Source organism: Crocuta crocuta, unplaced genomic scaffold (genome assembly GCF_008692635.1).
Source record: "Crocuta crocuta isolate KB4526 unplaced genomic scaffold, BGI_CrCroc_1.0 scaffold35, whole genome shotgun sequence".
Classification (NCBI taxonomy): Eukaryota; Metazoa; Chordata; class Mammalia; order Carnivora; family Hyaenidae; genus Crocuta; species Crocuta crocuta.
The window spans coordinates 8,251,716-8,271,359 of NW_027530625.1; the positions used below are offsets into that span (position 1 = coordinate 8,251,716).

Below are 19,644 nucleotides of genomic sequence, written 5' to 3' on the forward strand. Positions count from 1 at the left end.
TGCAGTCAGGATTTGGGTCCGGAGGAGCCAGCTACGTGGCCTTGGCTTCTCCCCAGCCTGGACCCCACAGGGATGACCCACCCTAACACCCCCCAACCCCTGCTACCATCCTTACAATACACTTCTCAGGGTCAGCTGGTCTTTATGCATTTTTCACGAGCCAAGGTCAGTGTTATCACCCAAAGTTGAGGTGGCAATCTCTTCTTTCTGTAGTTGATATCTAACAACATCCCGTCAGGGGCGCCTGGGTGGCTTAGTCGGTTAAGCGTCCGACTTTCGCTTAGGTCATGATCTCGCGGTTCGTGGGTTCGAGCCCCACGTCGGGCTCTGTGCTGACTGCCGGCTCAGAGCCTGGAGCCTGTTTCGGAGTCTGTGTCTCCCTCTCTCTGACCCTCCCCTGCTCACGCTGTCTCTCTCTATCCTAGAAATAAATAAAAATATTTAAAAAACAAAAAACATCGCGTCCTCAGGCCAGAGGCATGGCACGCGTTCCTGCTTCCACACGGCTGGGGTGCTCCTCTCCAGGTGGCACAGTGGGATGTCAAATAGGAACTCAGAAGGGAAAATCATCTTCTGAGGTCAAATACACTCTGCAAGCAAACTTTTGCTAGACAAAGACAGGTTTCTTTCCTGCAGGACTTGTCAGGGCCTGTAACATGCTACTGCACGCTGTGTGTGTAGGAGTCAGGGAGAAGGGTGTTAAGGCATTACGGAAGCATTATATGTGCTGACCAGTAAGGTTAAGCACAGGACCTCTCTGGGGATAGTGCCAAGGACTGTCTCTGGGGTCTAGTGTCCCCAGGAAGAAGAGTTACCAATGCCGACAGGTGCCTTCCCGTGCCCCACTGTGTTTCCGGGAGCCGAGCACACGGTGGGCCCCCGGTGCGTGTGCGTCTGTGGTTCGGAGCTCCTGAGAAAGAGTGAGCAGGCTTCTTCATGCTACGTGTTTTCTGGCTCTGAGCTGCAGTAGAATCCTGGCAGGGTCGGGGCCCAGGCTGTACGGGGGAGCAGGATTTGAAAGAATACAGGCTTGGGGCGCCCGGGTGGCTCAGTCGGTTGTGTCCAACTCTTGATTTCAGCTCAGGTCATGATCCCAGGGTTGTGGGAACAAGCCCTGCATCCCACAGGGCTTGATGGAGCCTGCTTTAGATTCTCTCTCTCTCTCTCTCTCTCTCTCTCTCCCCACCTTTGCCCCCTTCTCTGCTCTCTATCTAAAATTTAAAAAGAAAAGAAAAGAATACAGACTTCAGCCCTGCCAACACCAGGGACAGCGCCTTTGTCTGCATCAGAATTCTCTCTCTTTTTTTTAATGTTTATTTACTTTTGAGAGACAAAGAGAGACAGAGCAGTAGCAGGGGAGGGGCAGAGAGAGAGGGAGACACAGAATCGGAAGCAGGCTCAAGGCTCTGAGCTGTCAGCACAGAGCCCGACGCGGGGCTCGAACCCACAAACCTGAGCCAGAGTCGGACACTCAACCGACTGAGCGACCAGGCACCCTGTCCTTGGACCTGGGACTTGAGTCACAAACAGCAGGTGGTGTGTGACTGGGAGCAGAGTTTCCCAAATCGCTCCCCCCTCCCCGAGACCTGAAGGACCCACCTCTCCCCTGAGAGGAAGGGCGTGTGTGAGGTCAGCGACCTGACGCCTTCCCCACCCCGGCCTGACTGCCTGGTTTAAACTAGCATTTGTCATCTGCTGATAGATGTAATACCTGCTCACGATAGAGAAGGTAGGAAATGTGCCAAGTGACAAAGAAGAAAATAAAAACCATTTATCATCCCATCCCCTCCCGACCCAGGACAACCACAGTGATCCCCCGGTGCGTTTTCTGTCGGTGGTTTGGGTGTGGACAGATGTATTTTGAGTGTAACCAGCAGCTGTGTGTATTAGACCCCTTGGGCTGCCGTGACGGAATCCCACAGCCTGGCTGGTCTCAACATCGGACACCTTCTTTCCGGACAAATTTGGAGGCTCGAAGCCCATGACTGGGAGCAGGCAGGGCTGATGTCCGGTGAGGCCCCACTTCCTGGACGAATTCTCAGGTGTCTACACGCGGTGGGGAGAGAGCCCCGGTGTCCTTCCTCCCTGGAGGCTCAGGGCCCCACCCTTACAACCTCATTTAACCTTAACTGCTCCCTCAAGGCCTCGGTCACACGAAAGGCCAAGGCTTCCACGTGTGGATCTTGGGGACACAATCAGCCTGTAACTAACCCTTCTTCCGTACAACTCAGTAACCTGCTTGCTTCCAATCCACATCCTACCCCATGTTCGCCCATGGGATTCTGGAGTCGAGTAACTCTGAGTTACAGCCCCAGGCATATCTTTGGGCAGCCTGTGACTCTGGACAAGATACTTACCCTCTCTGAGCCTCCTTTTCCTGGCCTGTAAAATGAAGGTGACAGTGGTACCAACTCCCGTGGTCATTGAAGTATCGGATGAGATGCGCTCTGGCCCACGGTACACCGCGCTCCGTGAGTACGGTCTTTTCGTTTGTATTAGGAACTTTCTCCATGGTTTGAAATAGCCTTTGATACATTTATTATAATATTGCATTAATATTGTATTAATAGCATGTATTCTAATATGCCATAATATTATAATGTTCCATAGCATGGATATACCTCAGTTTCCTGAACCATTGGGCAGGATCCTCTGAGGGCAGCGCGAAGCTGCAGGAAGAAAGGCACCCAGGCCATTTGGAAGCCCGCAGACCGCAGGTTAACTGGGAGCTGCAGAGCTGGTGGGAAGAGGGGCATCCAGCTTCCCTACTCAGGGGACCCTGGCTCTGGAGGGAGGCCCCATGCAGAGCTCCGGGCAGATAGAGACAAAGAGGGCAGGGGGGGAGGTGGCAAAGACCAAGGTCAAGTGTCGGGCAGGACTGGTTTACAAGGATGGGAGACACAGGGGCTTAATATCCATCGTGTGGCTAGAGGTCAAGGGGAGACGCTATCCCGGAGGACGGACGTGGAGTGTGTCGGGGAGACTGAAAAGCAGCCCCGTGGAAGGTGAGGGATGAAGAGAAGGAAATTCTGAGCTAGAGAAGGGGACAGTCTGAGATGATGTGAGCCAGCGACGGCCAGAGCCCCTCAGGCCTGGCGTCACGGGTGGGCCCCGGTGTCCGGGCCTCTGTTCTCTGCTGCCCGCTGACCCCAGGTTTCTCCCTGACCTCCCCACCCCAGCTCTGCAGCCCCAGACAGGGCACCCTCCACAGAGCGCCGCAGGGATACAGACTCTACCCCAGGGCAGACTGCCTCCAGCCTTCCAGTGGCCTCCAGTCCTTTGCAGAGTAAACCCCAGCCTCTGCTCCCTGCGATGGCTCCTCCCGTGTGCTGGGCTCGGCTCAGCCCTCACAGCTGGGGCGCTTCTCAGCTCTAGGGTCTTTCTTGCTGTTCTTGCCTCTTTCCAGAAGGTTCTCTCCTCCTTGCCTAGCAAACTCTTGATCCTCCTTCAGGCCTTCGTTTAAAGCTGTTCTTCCTAGGTGCCCAGCCGGCTCCCCCAAGACTGAGCTAGGACCCCCGCCCCCCATGATACCCTCTCCTTTGTATGCCGCCGGGCACCTATAACAATTGCCATTAATTAACGATTTGCACGATTACTGTTGTTAAATCAATAGACTTCGAGCAGTTTTAGGCTTACAGAAAATCGAGTCTGTGGTGGAGAGAGTTCCAAATACCCCCCTCCCGTCTCCCTGTGCACAGCCCCCCCTGCCCCGTGCACCCCATTTGCACCAGTGTGAAGCATCTGTTACAGCTGATGAACAGCGGTGCGTTATTGTTAACCAGAGCCCCTGGTGGACATCAGGGCTCAGTCTTAGTGTTATCAGCTCTGGGGGTTGGACAAACGCACAGTATCCCGCATGCACCATGACGGTGTCACACGGAATGGNTCCTCTCTGTTCCCAGCCCAGAGCCTGGCATATTACAGGTACCCTATATATATATATATTTTTTTGCATATTTTAATAAAAACAGGATTCTACTACACACAGTATTCTGCAGTTTGCTTTTTACACATATTGACAGTACTCCTTGGAAATCTTCCCATATCAGGATCTAGAACATTCTTGCTTCCTTTTTATTTTGGAGGATTTGCAGCATGCATGCAAAAATTGAACCGCTATATACCTGTCACCCCACGCTGGCAGTCACCAGCTCACAGCGTCTCTGGTTTCACGGGTATCTCTGGCCAGGTTCCTCCCTTCCGTGTTATTCTGAAGCAAATCCCAGACACCAGATAATCTCATCTGTAAACACTTCGGTGTATGTCTCAAAAAAATAAGGACTTTAAGAAACTAGAACCCCAACACCATCACCGCCCCTCAGATAAGATTCCAATGGTCTCATGAATATGCATAACGTTTGCTTATTTGAGTTTAGAGGCTGTTTGAACCAAGGTCCAGATGGGCCCTGCCTTTGGTTGATCCCCCTCATCAAGGGTTCCCCCCTCCAGTTCATGTGGTAAAGAACCTGGCTTGTCACTCTCGGGGTCCCCTCTGTCTGGATTTGGCTCACTGCGTCCCACTGGTGTTCCTTAGTGTTTCTCTGTCCTCGGCAGTTCCTGTAAATTCGTAGCTCGATGCAGAGGCTTGATCAGATTCAAGTTCGTTTTGCAGAGATCGCTTCCGGGTGCCGTGTGTCCTTCCCTTGGGAAGCCTCGTCGGGTTGTCTGTCCCTGTGAGATTGCAGGCTGCTGACGCTCAGAGCCTAGAGCCGTTGGTGAAGTGAGGGCTGCTACCTGGCGGCCTTCTAATCGGCCCTTCCTTCCCCGGTTATTAGCGGGGATGCTTCTATAAAAAGAAACATCCCCTCATCCACATTTGGTTACCAGGAGGTACAGTTTACACAGGACAGACAGGACATGCTTGATTCTCTCCCTTTATTTACCGGATTTCGGAATAATGAGTTGCCTATAAATATTTGAATGAATGAATGAATAATACATGTGTGGCTGAACCGACAGGGCTTTGGGAGTGGGGGCTCTCTCTCCATCTGCCCTCAAGGGCGTGGGCTGAGGCTGGGGCAGGGGTGCAGCCTGAGGCCGGGGCCAGGTCTGCACGGGGAGGGCTGGTGAGTGGCTCTTGCTACCTGCCAACCTGCCTCGGTCAAGAGCAAAGGTGATTAGAATACAGCGTCTGGGTCAAGGGCGCCTGGCGACCTGAGATGCAGGTGGGCCCTGCAGACACCACCAGAGAGGGGAGCTGACCAGCAGGGGTGGCTCCGGGAGCAGCTCTATGCATCCCCGGAAGGGACTGGAATGGAGTGCTCCCTTAAGACCAGGGCAGTGGGGAATTTTTTTGTCCTGAAGGGGAGTGCTCGCCTCCTGGCCGTGCTCTCGTTTCCCCGGGGGCCGTGCCCACCTGCCTCCCAAGTGCACTGACCTCTCTGGCCTCTGTGTCCCCCCACCCCCCAGGTGCAAGTGCAACCTGCACGCCAGCCTGTGCTCCGTGCGCGAGGGCAGCCTGCAGTGTGAGTGTGAGCACAACACCACGGGCCCCGACTGCGGCAAGTGCAAGAGGAACTTCCGCACGCGGTCCTGGCGCGCTGGCTCCTACCTGCCGCTGCCGCATGGCTCTCCCAACGCCTGTACGTAAGGGCGGGGCGGCCACAGCGCCCCCTGCGGTGCCCCACCCCAAGTGAGGCTGCGGCCTCTCTGCTCTTCAACCTCAGGAGCTGTGGGTCACACACACACACAAACACGTGAGCACACACGTGCACACACATACAAGCGTGCGTGCACACGCACACTCACACCCCGTGTTTTACGCAGCTTCCCCAGCACCAGGCCTTGTAATTAAGACCCGCGTGCCTCCTGCAGAAATCTAAGCCACCCTTCCGGCCCCGGCCAGAGGGAAACCCAAGCTGAGCTGCTCCCCTTCCCTCTCCTGCCCCTGCAGGCTGGAGAGAAGGCACCCCAGGGTGTCCGGGGGAGGGTGGTGGAGGCTCCTTCCTCCAGGCTGTGATTTTCAGCACCACCCCTCATACCCAGCATTTGTGGGGCATTTACAACCAGCCACACAGGGGCCACATGCTGTGTGGTCACCACCCCCCTGGACCCTCAGATTAGCTCCTAGAAGCAGGTCTCCTATTACCCCATTGTCCGGAGGGGCCCTTTGAGGCCCTGGCCTGAGATCCCTGCCGCCTACCCCGCCTTCGCTCTCTGCATAGTCCTGTCCTCTGGGCTCAGCCTTCCGGGCCAGGAAAGCATTCTTTGGGGTGTAGCCCCTCCGTGCCTGCATCACAAACACCCTTCGGGGACCCCACTCACCGGGGCCCCCCAGCATCGCCCATGGCTGTTTTCATGAAGCCGCACACCCCGGGGAGCCCCCGAGCTGCAGTAGAGAAGAGCGGGGGCTGGCCACCATGTGGGTTCTCCCTGACCCCGCCTCTAGTGGCTTCACTGATGTCTGACGTTGGTCAAGCTCTTTGACGAAGACACTGCACCAGGCACGCGTACACGGCTTCTCCCTTCGCCCTCACAGCTGCCCCCAGGGCGGAATTATTATTACCCCCGCTCTCCAGATGGGCAGACTGAGGCCCAGCAGCCCTGGCCCAGCAGCAAGCTATGTGCCCATCACTGGGCATCTTGCCCCGGGACCACCCGCCCACACGAGCCTCCTCCATTGGTGCCCTCCCTCTGCCAACGTGAAAGATTTATGTGACTTTAGGCTGATCAAAGCTGGAAGCCTCGCAGCGAGGCCGTGACAGGTGTGTCGTGCCGGTGCCGGGCGACAGGCCTTTGAAGGGGTGACTTGCCAGGCACTCACAGCACTCTGGGTCTTCAAAGGCGCCCAGAGCTCTGGGCGCTGACAGCCACCCCGCCCGGCTCCCGCCCCCCAGGGGCCCGACCCATCTCTTTGTTGGAACTGGTTCTTGAGGCCTTTCTTTAGTGGCCGTCACCTCCCTCTCTGACGGGCAGTCTGCCTCCCTGCATCTGTCCTGCTGGGCTCCGTCTCCCCGCTCTCCACTCCCCCTCCCCGTCCTGCCCTCCGCCGGAAAGGATCTGCCGAAGTTTCCTGATCAGGTACCGGCACCGACTCAGACTCACAGACCTGCAGGCCACACTCTAAGCCACTGGCTCTGTCCAACCAGCAACAGCCACACCACACACACACACACACACACACACACACACACACAGGCCAGGTTTTGCCTCTGGACCCTCTCCCCTCCATCCTGCAGGAGCAGGTGAAGCCCCTTGGTTTTGGGGAGTTCCTGGAGCTGGTCCCTGCTTGCCCAGAGTCCCACCCCAACCCCTGGGGAAGGAGGGGTTTCTTCTGGAATACCCAGGAGCGGAGGTGAGGCTGGAGGTGCTATGCATCCCCTGGGGACCCCCTCCTTCTCCAGGACAACGAGAAGGAAATGGCCCCCCAGACATAGAAACAAGTCAGTCCCAGGTTAATTTTGCCCTCCCCACCTCCCATCTCAGTAAATGGCACCAACATCCAGGGGGCCAAGCTGCACATCTGGGGGATCACCCCTGACTCTGGACCTTCCCTTCCTCCGCCACCAGCTCTGGCTCCCCATCTCCTCCCTTGCTGCTGCAATAGTGACTCTCCCCTCAGGGCCCCTCCAGTCCCCTCCCCTCTGCAAGCAAAGAGCTCTCCTCTCCAGGGCACCCCCTCCCCTCCCTGCACCCACCCCCATACCCTCAGAATAGAATCCTAACCCAGCCCAGCCCCCAAGCCGCCCTAGAAGGCCGTCTGAGATCAGGGCCTCCCCAGCTGTCTGGCAGGGTCACTCAGGCGGGGTCATGCACCACACACCCTGCTCTCCACACTGCAGCCTCCCCGCTGCAGGGCCTCCGAGGGCACTGAGGGGTGTCCTCACCCCTGTTCATCCTTCGGGAACACTTGGTTCGGGGGAAGCCTGGCACCAGCTCCGTCCCTCTGGGGCTGATGAGCCTTATCCTGAGATCTCCAGTCTCCCCGGTCAGACCGTGACACCGCGGGGTGGGGACACATGCAGACGGAAGGGCCTCTGCCACTCACAGCTGTGTGGCCTCGGACACGTCATTTTACCCGGAGCCCCGTTTCCTGGTCGGTGGCATCAGGCCCATCCCAAGCCCTGTGCGGCTCTGTGGGCACCAAAACGCCCACGTGGGGGCTGTGCTCGGCGGGTGCCTGGCACGGAGCAAGCATTCAACACGTAGCAGCTGCTACGATTATTTTTCAATGAGTCATTGGGCCGCGTCCACATGTCCCCAGATGGGAACCCACGCAGTGCTTTCTCCCTGGTGGCACGTTCCACCGGCACCTCCAGCAGACCAGCCCGCGCCCACGGCAGCNGGGTCCGTGTGAAGCCGGGAGTGGAGCGTTTGACAGTCATCAGCAGGTGCCCCAGGGTTAAGTCACGGCTCTGAGACTTCATTTCTCCACCTGCAAAATGGGCTAAAGCGGTCCTTCCCTCTCAGGGTGGCGGTGAGGACAATGTGGGATAATCAGCTCCAGATTCCTTCCCCTCCTGTGCAGCCCTGTGACCCTCCTTCTCTCCCCGCAGGCGCCGCCGCAGGCTCCGCTGTTGGTAGTAAGTATGCTCCGAGCCGCCGCCCAGGGGAAGGTCCCTGGGGCCCCCAGTGCGCGAGCCTCTTTGCGACTCCTGGGAAGAACAGAAGGGAAAAGATGGGGCTTCCGTGTCCCATGGCCGCAGGCCTCTCCCCACTTCTAACTGCACCCCATTCACTGCTTCACCTCTGCCTGCTCTCTCCCCTCCCCTGTGCTGTGGCCTGCAGCCGGCGCACCTCCCATTTCCCCCTGCGAGCTTCCTGGTTAGTGCTGCTTTGGAAAGGGCCCCGCAACCCCTGGGGGAACCACCCCCCCATGCCTCCCTCTCCTGCCGGGCAAGAATGGGGGGTCCCTTGTTCCTGGCCAGTGGCTAAAGTCCCCCGAGCCTGACTGTGGGGTTTGCCTCCCCCTGGGCAGCCCCTTGAGGCTGGGGCAGGTAAGTGGGGGTCCAGCTCAGGCCCAAGGGGAGGGGCGGGGGTTGGGCGTGGGTGTCGTCATCACCATCATCACCGTCATCACCGTCATCAGGCCACAGACTCTCAAGCGCTCACAGCACCAGGCACCGGCTAAGCAGGGTCCTTCCAGGGCCTCACTGAATCCCGGCACCCTCCCTCCAGGTGGGTACCGCCATCTGCTTTTAGCGTCAGCAGGAGAGGACTGGCCAGGGCCAAAGAGCCAGCCGGGGGCCCACCTCTCATTTCAGACATGCTTGAGCGGGGCCGCAGCCCACCCTGGGCTCTTCCCTGCTGCAGAGAAGGTACCAGAGGAAGCTGGGTTCTCCAGGGGACGCTGCTCGGCTCACTGGGGCCGCACGTTGCCGCGTTGCCCCCACACCCGCCGACCCCCACCCCTCTCTTGCTCTCTCATCTCTTGCCAGGCATCGGCAGGCCCCGGAAAGACCCCATCCCCAAAACCCCTGTGGCCACCGTGGCCATGAGAGGGGCCCCCAGCACTCCTGCCCCCTCCACATCCACCGTGCGGGCCCCCCTGGCCCCCAGCGCCCCCCAGCCCACAGGTGGGTGCCCCGCTCCAGCCCAGCTCACCCGCCCTGCCCCCACCTCTGTGATGTGCGCTGCTGTAGGGGCTTGGCTCTTAGACTAGAGAACACTAGACCCTAGAGCCACGAGAGAGCGGGGCTGAGGGGCCTGCTGGCCGTCCGGGCCCACCTGTTCCGGGGCCCCTGCCAGGGGATCTGGGGCTCCCTTCAAGTCTGAATCCTTCTACCTCCTGCCCCTGCCCCCCGCCCCAGCACTGCTCAGGAAAATCCCGGAGCCCAGCATGGCCGAGAGAACAGGGCGACCGAAGCCTGCGGGGGGGGGGTCTCAGTGACATCCAGGCCACACGAAGTCCACCTGAAGCCTGCCTCCCAGGGGAGCTCCTGCCTCAGTGCTCCATGGAACAGCCCCAGGCCCTGCCCACCCCACCCCGCCCTGCCTCCAGGGCCTCAGCACCCGACCCCTGGGAGTAGACAGCGCAGACTAACCACGAGGGCGAGTTCCTCTGAGCAGCAAGGCCCAAGGGCACGGCTGGGCCAGGGCAGCATGGCCAGGAGGGCATGGCCGAGGGAATTCTTCCAGGTCCCGGCTGGGAGCGGGGCTGGGCAGTGTTCCCGCAGAGAGGAGACGGCACGGGGCCCTCGCTCCTTGGACAGTGCCGTGACCCTTCCTCTCTCCGCACACGCGCCTGTGGAGCGGCCAGGCACCATCTCCAGGGGGCACAGGCCCCTCCTTCAGCTGGGGAAGGGATCCACACTCAGCCTCCCCTGCCTTGGCCTGCAGTGGGGCTTAGCCCTCTCCAAACTGGGGTGAATGCTGTGGAAAAGTCCCCTTTGTTCCTGGGCCATCTGGCTTAGCTCCTCTGTGGGACCCAGAGGGTGACACACCCTGGCTCTTTTTATTTCTGCCCTTCTCCATGGGGGTATTTGCAGGAGGCAGGGGCTGGTCAGGAGATTCAGGAATTACAGGGGAGCCTCCTGGCCCAGGGACCCTCTTTGGGGCGAAGGCCGGGTCCACGGTGGGCTGGCTCAGCCGCCTGAGGCTTGTGCTTGGTTTTGCTAAGTCTGTGATGGGCAAACAAGGAGCAAAATTCTCTGTAGTGGGTGCTGTGTCTGCCTGCAAACAGTGGTCTGTCTGGGTGGGGACCAGATGCTCTATCACACACACACACACACACACACACACACACACACACACACACACACACACTGAGAAACCTTGAACCTGTTTTCTGAGCTGCTTCGGATTTGGTGCACGAGGTTCAGGGCAGGCCACACAGCTGGGAGGTAAGGAGACAGTCCGAACCAGGGCGGTGAGCCAGGCGAGGCAGGTTTGAATCATGAGGGTCCCCGGGACCCAAGTGGAGAGAAGGCGCACCCCTCAAACATTCAGTGGGTCGTGGTCCGCTTTGCGTGGCGAGCCCAGTGCTGGGCAGCAGGGCGCTCAGGGGAGAAGGTGGCTCTAGCGTGACAGTCAGTGACCCAGCAACCCACATCTTGGGGGTCATCGCTCCTCTTAGCAGCTGAAGCTTGTGCCCTGGACCCCCACTAATAATGACAGTCCCTCCAGTCGGCAGAGTGGGAGTTCTCCTGGGCCCACAGTCCTGAAGGGATAGGACACAGGAGAGGATGGTGAGGCTTAGGAAGAAGCAGGTGGATTTCATGGTATGTAAATTACTCTTCAATAAAGCTCTTTTAGAAGAAAGAAAGAGCCGCTCAAGGTAATAGGATTACAGAGATGCATAGGGAGGATTCGAACTTGGGGCTCACTGACTCCAGAGAATAGATAGCTGCCTCCTTGGCCACCCAGTGCCACCACCCCCAAGCCCCAGAGGCTGAGAGCTGTGCCGTCTTTAAGACCCAGCTTGAGCCACTCCCTGATTCCAAAGGAACAGACGGGACCTCCATCGACACCGGCCGCTGTGAGAATGTTCTTCCTGCGCACCTGAGCGTGACCCGGGGAGCCCAGCCAGGGGTCTTTCTTGCCCCCAGGTCCCAGCCCCCAGAAAGGTCCTGAGTCTCCCCCAGGTGCCTCCCAACAGGTGCTTCGGACTCTTGGACCAAAGTCTAGCTGGGCCTGTGACCGTCTGGCCCAGATGTTTCTCCCTCTTGCCCGTGTCAAGCTGTCTGCAGGGTAGAGGCTGCAGGGCAGGCAGAGCTTCTCGGGATCACTAATCCTCACCCCGCAGAGGGCGGTGGGGGAAAGGCTCTAAAGCACAAAGCCTTCGGGGCTGGCTTTGTTTCGGCTCTAATTAAGCCCTTGCCAATTTGGGTCCTGCAGACTCCTCTCCTCGCTGAGCGCCGTATTAATGTCAATTTGATGTCCAAAGGCTCCCAGCTCCCAGCTGGAAAGCCTCCTGCACTTTTCAGCTGGTAGATTTTCTGTCTCTCCCCACCAGCCGGCATCGTGCGTAATCCCTTTAAGAAGCGGAAAGAATCCGATTCTCCCCTGTCCCTCTGGGTTTGTCTTTTGAAATTCAGCGCACAGAGCGATGCCTTCTGGGGAGGGCGGGTCAGATGGTGGAAGGGCTCTGGTCCCCACATTGGTGTGGGACAGGCAGCCTTTCAAGGACCGATCTGGACACGCTTGACGGCCCCCGCTTCCCTTTACAGCCGTTAGCCAGGGACTTCTGCAGAGAGGCCTGGGCCCAAATACGGGACTGGACCCCACTCTACCCCCAGTAGGGGTGGGGACAACACAGGGCGGGCACAAGAGTAGTGTTAGCCAGGTGTCCCGCCGAAGGAAGGGCTGCCCCCAGTGTGCAGAGTCTCGGGCTCAGCCCCCACTCTCCTCTGGCTTCAGAAACAGGCTGTAGTAGTGTAGATGCCGCCTCTTCGTAGATGTGGGCCCAGTTCCACTTGGCCAGTAGAGACCAAGCTGCTTCTTACAGTGCTGCTTCTGCGAAAGGTCCCGTGGTTGTGTGGCGACTCAGTGTACGCCCCAGATCCCCCAGCCCCACCCTGTCTNGAGCTCTCCCTGGCCCCAGACGCCCTCCACTGCTGAAGGTATGGGGGCAGGAGAGCTCCTGTGTAGCGGAGGTAGCAGGTGCAGGCGCTGGGACCCCAGGTGTGAGGGGGCCCGTGGGAGCCGAGGGGAGGGGCCTTGGAGATCCACCCGCCCACACCCCTGCTCTCACCTTCTTAGAGAGATTCAGTGGGACGTCACCAGGCCCAACCTCTATTAATCCTACACTCCGCCCACGGGCTTCAGAGCCAAGTGGGGACTCTGCCCCGACCACAGGAAGCCTGTCCTGCCACTGTCAGCCACAGGACACGCAGGGCAGGGTGGAGCTGGAGAGAGCCAGGCCTTCCTGCAGGAGTGGGGTGGCAGACCCAGGCCGAGGGGCTGGCTACGGGTAGATGAAAGAAGATAGCGCATTCCAGGTGGCAGCACCAGCTAGGGCCAAGGCCTGGCAGTGGGGGGGTGGCCGTGACCGGGGCAGGGGCCATCATAGACGGTGCCAAGCCGGTACCAAGCCCAGAGCCTCAGTCTCCCACAGCAGTGGAAGGAGACACACGCAGGCTCGTCTGTAGCCTCGATGGACATGCACTTGAAGCACATGGGGCCTTGCCCGACTCTCCAAGGAGGGAGGCCCTTCCCATCCCCGCTCACCCGCACCGTGGACGTTGGGTCCTGATGCTTGCTTGAGGGCCACCGGCCGCACGCCCAGAGCCCCTCTAGGAGCAGTGAGCAGGGCTCTGAGCGCCCTCTGCCGGCAGGCAGTTCTGGAGCGTAAGCCACAATCAGCGAGGGTCTGCACTTACCAGCAGCTGGAGGAGCCCCCCACCCTCTCTGGTGGACCAACGAGGGCCCCACAGACTCCCAGAGGGAGCTGAGCCGACTGGCTGCCGGGATAGTGTGCTGCTCACTCACAAAGATGGGGCCGGGCCCCGGGGGAGTTCGGATGCGGAAGGCAGGTGCTGTCCGTGTTCATGGCTCAATACACCTATAGGCAGGGAGTCTGTGGATTGTAAAGGACTCACTCTGGCTGGAGAAGGGGAATGGTTCAGAAAGGGAGATGCCAAAGCCTTGTACACCAGGTCCACACTCCGGGTTTGATGCCCGCGGGAGTTTGGAGAGGAGAGAAGAGAGCAAAGCGATATTTGCAATCAGTCAGAAAATCGTTCAGCTTCAGCAAGGCACTTAGCGTGCCGTCGAGGGATGCTGGGGGTAGAGAAGTAATTTGGGAGAATTAACCCAGCCGAGTGTGTAAGTGGTGTCCGACGAGGCACCAGAGGCAGAGGGCTGCTGCTTCTGCATGCTCCTGGATGTGCTGTGTCCCCTCAAATCTGAGCAGGCGACAAGGCTGCCCCAGAGCATGCCCGGAGCCCCGTGGGATTCTCTGCCGGGCTGTCCCCGGGCTCGGACACCATGCCCTTGGCAGCTGGACGGTGGCAGCGAAAGAGCTTATTTCTCATTTCTCCAAGTTGTGGGCACCTTTGCTGCTGCCCCTGCCCCGGCTTCCAGACCTTTCCAGCTCAAGCCCAAGTCTGCTGAAGTGGTGCCCATTGAAGAATTCCAAGGTAAGAAGATGGCCCCGGGCTGGACTCAGCCCTCCTCCACCACCTCTCCCCCCCACCCCCCTCCACTGGAAAACAATGATACAGGACAGAGGACCGGTGCCTGGCTCCGAAAACCCTCCTGGAGTAGCTGGGTCAAGGTGAAACTGAGCCTCTCTTCCCTCGGTCCTCCCTCCCCAAGGGAGCTGGGAGCAGGTATGAGTCAGACGCACAGTGGGCAGGCACGGGGCACGCAGAGCAGCTACCAGAAATAGCCTGGCCCGGCTACCCTGGGAGGTGTAGCCCAGGGGCTCATCTTGGTCGAAGCAAGAGCCGGAACACCGGGGTCACAGACGCGACTCCTTGAGACACTTGGAAGACGGCTCACCTTCTCATTGCTCCTGGAGGCACAGGCGAAGGGGGCAGGTCCGGGAGGCCAAAGGCGTGGCACGCCCACCGTCTCCTCCTGGGCACAGCTCCGAGGCTCGCTTCTCCAAGGTCTCCTGAGCCCGTGGTCAACAAGACCTCATCTATTCCTTCCTCTCCCATCACAGAAGGGAGGTTCGGTCCTCTAGAGAGGCACAGATGACATCTCAGGAGAGTGGCCAGCGTCTTTTCTGTTCAAGGGGGTGCTGAGCCCCTTAAGAGGGGCACCAAGGGGTGGGTGGCCGCCTCCTTGGAGCGGGGAGCCAAGCCCCACGCCTTCAGGATGTTTTGCCCAGTCCCTGGAGCAGGGGGCAGGCTGGAAGGGACAGCCCGATGCACAGGGGCGGCTGTCTCAGTGTGGGTGGGGCCGTGTACCTGCAGCCGGAGTCCAAGGCCAGGCCAAGACTATCAGGAGGCCAAAGGAGATGCCCGGGGCACAAACCCTAAGATGGCACTCGTTCTCAGGGCCATGCAAGACGGGGCCCTCTGGTGCCAACCACGTTTGCAGAACAGCTCAGGCTAATAATAAAAGGTCCGGCAGGTGGGCGTTTTCCGTCCAATGATCTTCCAAAGCAGCATGTGGAGGAAGCTCCTGGCCCGGTCCAGCTTGCCCAGCATCCCCGCATGCGTCTGTCCTTCACTGAGTCACTGGGGGCACCGCGGAGAGTGCCACGCACCCAGGCGCTGTCCTTCCTGAGCTCACGCCGGCTGCATGGCCCATCCTCCCCGCATGAATCATTCCCAGTCACCCCGGCATCCCACGGGCACCCTCCCGAGAGCACCTCACCCTGGCACCCGGCCAGGCAGGTGCTGTCCACCGGCCCTCCCTGGATCCCCGCCCCCAGGGCCAGCTGGGAACTTGCCGGGTGGGCGTCCACACCAGTCCGTGTTTGTGCTCAAAGGTGGCAGGCCTGTCCCCTCCCAGTTGGCAGGGAGTGTTGGAGGCCCCTGGCACCTTCCTGCTCCCTGCACGTCCTGGGCTGGTCTGTGCCCTCCCCGTGCCTCAGTTTCCCCCAATACACGGTGCAGGGGGGTGGCAGGAAGGCCCCGTCTCCCTTGGCTCACTGACCCGTGGTGTTTCTCACGCTCGGCCGGCCCAGACTGTGAATGTTACGGCCACTCCAACCGCTGCAGCTACATCGACTTCCTGAACGTGGTGACGTGTGTCAGCTGCAAACACAACACGCGGGGCCAGCATTGCCAGCACTGCCGTCTGGGCTACTACCGCAACGGCTCCGCCGAGCTGGACGACGAGAACGTGTGCATCGGTGAGCCGCTCGCGCTGGGCTGCGGGGCGCGGTGTAGGTACGGCTGGGGGGCGGGCGCCAGGCGGGGTCCGATGACCCTGTGTGTCAGAATGCCCCGGGGGAGCCCGAGCAACTGTCATTTCCGGGGCCCGCTTCAGCCAGGCGTCTCCAAAGACGGAAGCCTCTGGAATCTGCTCGACGAGTAACCTCCCCACGCAGTGATCCCCACAGAACCACTACTTACAGTCAAAGAGTGGTTCTAGAGCTTCCTATGTGCCTCAGTTTCCCTGCTTGTAAATTGGGGAAGTGGATTAGGTCAAAGGTTGGGTTTAAAAATTTTTTTTTAATGTTTTATTTATTTCTGAGAGAGAGAGAGACAGCATGAGCAGGGGAGGGTCAGAGAGAGAGGGAGATACAGAATCTGAAACAGGCTCCGGGCTCTGAGCTGTCAGCACAGAGCCGGACGCGGTGCTTGAACTCATGAACCATGAGATCATGACCTGAGCTGAAGTCAGACACTTAACCGATTGAGCCACTCAGGCACCCCTAAAGGTTGTGTGTGTGTGTGTGTGTGTTTTTTTAAGTTTATTTATTTTGAGAGAGAGAGAGAATCCCAAGCAGGCTCTGCACTGTCAGGGCGGAGCCCGACACAGGGCTCAAACTCACAGGCTCATGAGAACATGACCTGAGCCTGAAATCGAGTCAGACGCTTAACCCACTGAGCCACCCAGAAGCCTCTAGATCAAAGGTTTTCAGCTCATTTTTTTTGTGGCTGAAGCTTTTCTTCCAATGAAGTCTTTTCAGTGCTTTAGAGGCAGAGGCCCAGCTTCTAAGACCCAGTGTGCACTCAGTCTGCTCTCTTCACGCTCTGCTCCAGGACTGGCGTTGGGGTAGAGAAGCAATCTGTGGGGGCCCCGGGCTCCGGGCACGGGCAGGCCATCCCCACAGGCCAGACCCATGGCCCCGGCCAACGCCTGCCCAGCACCCCTGCCTCTGTCTCCAGTTGAGGCCAGTGCTCAGTCCTAGGGTGCCCAACCCCCTTGGTACCCCACTGCCCGTCCTCCACCCACCAGGTCAGCTCTGGCTTCACAGAGGAGGGGCTGTCGGTCTGAACTACGGCATTGGCCTTCAGATAATTCCATCAGCTCTAAAGTGACGCAAACGAATTGTGCTGCCGATGTCACACTGCCCAGCTGTAGGGACCGGGTGGGGCTTCCAGATCCTAGCAGAGGCATTCCCTCCCTCCCCAGTACGGTCCCTCTCTCCTTGCCTCTGTCTCTGCCTCCTCCCCCAGGCCCAGCTCTGGGTTTCAAGGACTCCCAGAGTGGGGACCTTCGCCCCTCCCACAGAGCAGAGGCCCCAAGAAACCAACTGGGAAGGGGCGGGGGAAGGCTGGAGGCCCTTGGGGCTGCTTCTCCACCCACCCTGCGTGCTACCTGCACCCCCGGACCCCCCGGACCCAGATGCCCTGCCTCTGATGAGGCTCCTCCCACCTGTCAAGAATCTTAAAGCCCTTCGGAGCTGGGAAGGATGGGTGCTCCCTCCAGTTACACAGAGGAAGACTGAGGTCCAGAGGGGTTGGGGCTGCCCCGGGGCCAGGGAGGGGGAGTGGGTGATGGACGCTAGAGAACCCAAAACAGTGCGGGCTTCTCTCAAGCCCTGGCCTCTCGGGCAGCCGTGGGCTCACGTGGACACGGGGTGAGGGGACCCGCTGGAGGGATGGGGGGCGGGTCTGCGCGGAGGACGCCCACGGAGCTCCCTGACCTCCCGCCGTGCACGTGTCCGTCCAGAGTGTAACTGCAACCAGATCGGCTCCGTGCACGACCGGTGCAACGAGACCGGCTTCTGCCAGTGCCGCGAGGGTGCAGCGGGACCCAAGTGCGACGACTGCCTCCCGACGCACTACTGGCGCCAGGGCTGCCACCATGNAGGGTGGGAGGCTGTCCGGGGAAACCATGGCCTGGCGAGACCCGAGGGTCAGTGGGCGCTCGCCCGGGGAGGAGGGGAAGGGCAGGGAAAGGCAGGGGCAGAGCTCTGGAGGAGAGAGAGCGGGTGCGTCGCAAGGCCAGTAGNTGCCACTCAGCAGAGTCCTCCCGCCGCCTCCCGCCGCGGTGTGTGCGTGGCACCTGCCCTCGCCCCGGCACTGCCCTCCGCCGCCGCACGGGGGCGCTGTGGGGGCTCTGGCCCAGCAGCCTGCGATTTGGGTCTTAGTTTTTCTTTTGTATTACCCGCCGCCCCCCACCTTTTTTTTTTTTTTTGCTGGTGGTGAGACAGGGGGTGGGGAGAAATGCTGCTCACCTCAACACCTCCAGGCCTGCCTCCCAACACATACACACACACACACACACACACACACACACACATATGCGACTGTTGCAGACACCCCTGCGCCTGTCCCTGGCTTACCGTAGGCCAGCGGACCCCGGAACTCCTGTTGCCTACAACTCTTCTTTGTTTTCCTTTGCAAGCCACCAGACTCCGTGAGGCCTGGTGACCAAGGAACTCACCGTCTGGGGGAGGGAGTTAGGAAGGAGGGTTGGGAGGGCTGGAAACTTTGTTTTGTAGAGAACTATTTTTGTTTGTATTCACCGTCCCCTCTAAGGAGGACTCCAGCCGGAATAGGTGGTTGATGGTGTCTAACCCCACAGAGTAAAGAGTCTGCTCACTGCTGCCTCCAGGGCCTGTTTTCTTTCCGTGTTCGTTTACACCCAGCGGGTTTGAGTTGAAAGAAGGGCCCAAAATAGCCGTGGAGAAACTATTCCACCGCTTCCTGGGGCCCTTCCGTGAATGTGAACAGTCAGCCCTCCTCCCTGCGGGTGTGGATAGCAGAGCCACTCGCCACCAGTGCCCCACGTGTTAGGGGCTTCCCCAGACTATCGTCTCCTTCCTTTCCCTTAAAAAAAGAAAAAGCCCAAAGTTTATTGGCACTTTATTGACACCAGGTGTCCTTGAATTTAGAAGCACATGGGGGACATTGATGTCATTTCTGAGAAGTCCAAGTGGAATGACTGGGGGTGCATTCTAGGAGCCTGACGCCCATGCTCCGATTTATGAATCGGGATGGGTGTGTCTCTCAGACCCATGTTTCAGGCCCAGTGTCTGCTGCTGCAGCCTCCTTCCAGGGCCCCAGCCTGGAATCGGTAGACAGAATCCACAGCCGCCTGCCCTCTCCTTCCCCTTTCCCTCCCAAAGATCACACGGATGGGGGGGGAGGGTAGCCAAGGGGACCCAGCGGTAGCCTGGGAGTTGTTACGGGACACTCTGAAGAATGGGGTCCATCAACTGAGGCCCCTTGCCGTGGGAGGGCCCCCTGAGTCCGTCCTGCCCTTGGGTTGGGTGTTAGATTTCCCCTGCTTGCTCTCAAGAAGGTCCAGATTTCTCCCAGAAGATTCCCAGCCTCACGGATCAGTTCTGATTCCCAGTTGGAGCTACAGCCTGCACCCGCAGCCACTCTTTCCAGGCTGCGAAGTTTAGACCCGCCTCCCCGCCTCCAGTCCCCAAAGCAAGGCTAAAATCGAGTTCAAGAAAACTTGGCCTTGAGGGCAACCAGATTATAATACAGCACAGGAAGGGGGAGATACGCCTGGGTATGAAATAGGATTCAAAGCCAAAGGCCAACCCTGCTGGCATCTCTCAGCGCCCAGCTCCAACACCAGGTTGCAGGGATCAGCTCCCAACCCCTAAAGGAAGTGCCTTCTTGTCAGGCACCCCCCACCCCCGCTTCTGCTTCTTCCTTACTGACAGAGCCCCAGTGAAAATAGGACATCCCTGGCACTCCTGTGTGTAGGAATGGGCATGTGGCACAGTTCTGGCCAATGAAATGGAAGCGGGAGTGATGCGTGGGGCTTCTAGTAAGTTCCTTAAAAGCCCCTCCCCTCCCTGCTCCCCACCCAGCTTTAGTTGGCCCAGTTTAGGGCTCTGGCCCCGCTCTCTCACCCCTCCCCCTGGTGCTCAGGAGTGAGGGAGGGGCCATCTGG

General features: G+C 59.3%; 1 protein-coding gene across 1 annotated transcript in view; it reads left to right on the forward strand.

The window, feature by feature from the left end:
* NTNG2 (netrin G2) overlaps positions 1-18,527 on the forward strand; it is a 65,133-nt gene extending 46,606 nt beyond the window's left edge. The window contains exons 4-8 of the mRNA XM_077768475.1: positions 5,410-5,582; positions 8,496-8,522; positions 15,521-15,688; positions 17,458-17,599; positions 18,380-18,527. Coding sequence (XP_077624601.1) covers positions 5,410-5,582; positions 8,496-8,522; positions 15,521-15,688; positions 17,458-17,599; positions 18,380-18,527 — 658 coding nt within the window. The remainder of the gene's footprint in view (positions 1-5,409; positions 5,583-8,495; positions 8,523-15,520; positions 15,689-17,457; positions 17,600-18,379) is intronic.
* Positions 18,528-19,644: the final 1,117 nt, after the last annotated feature.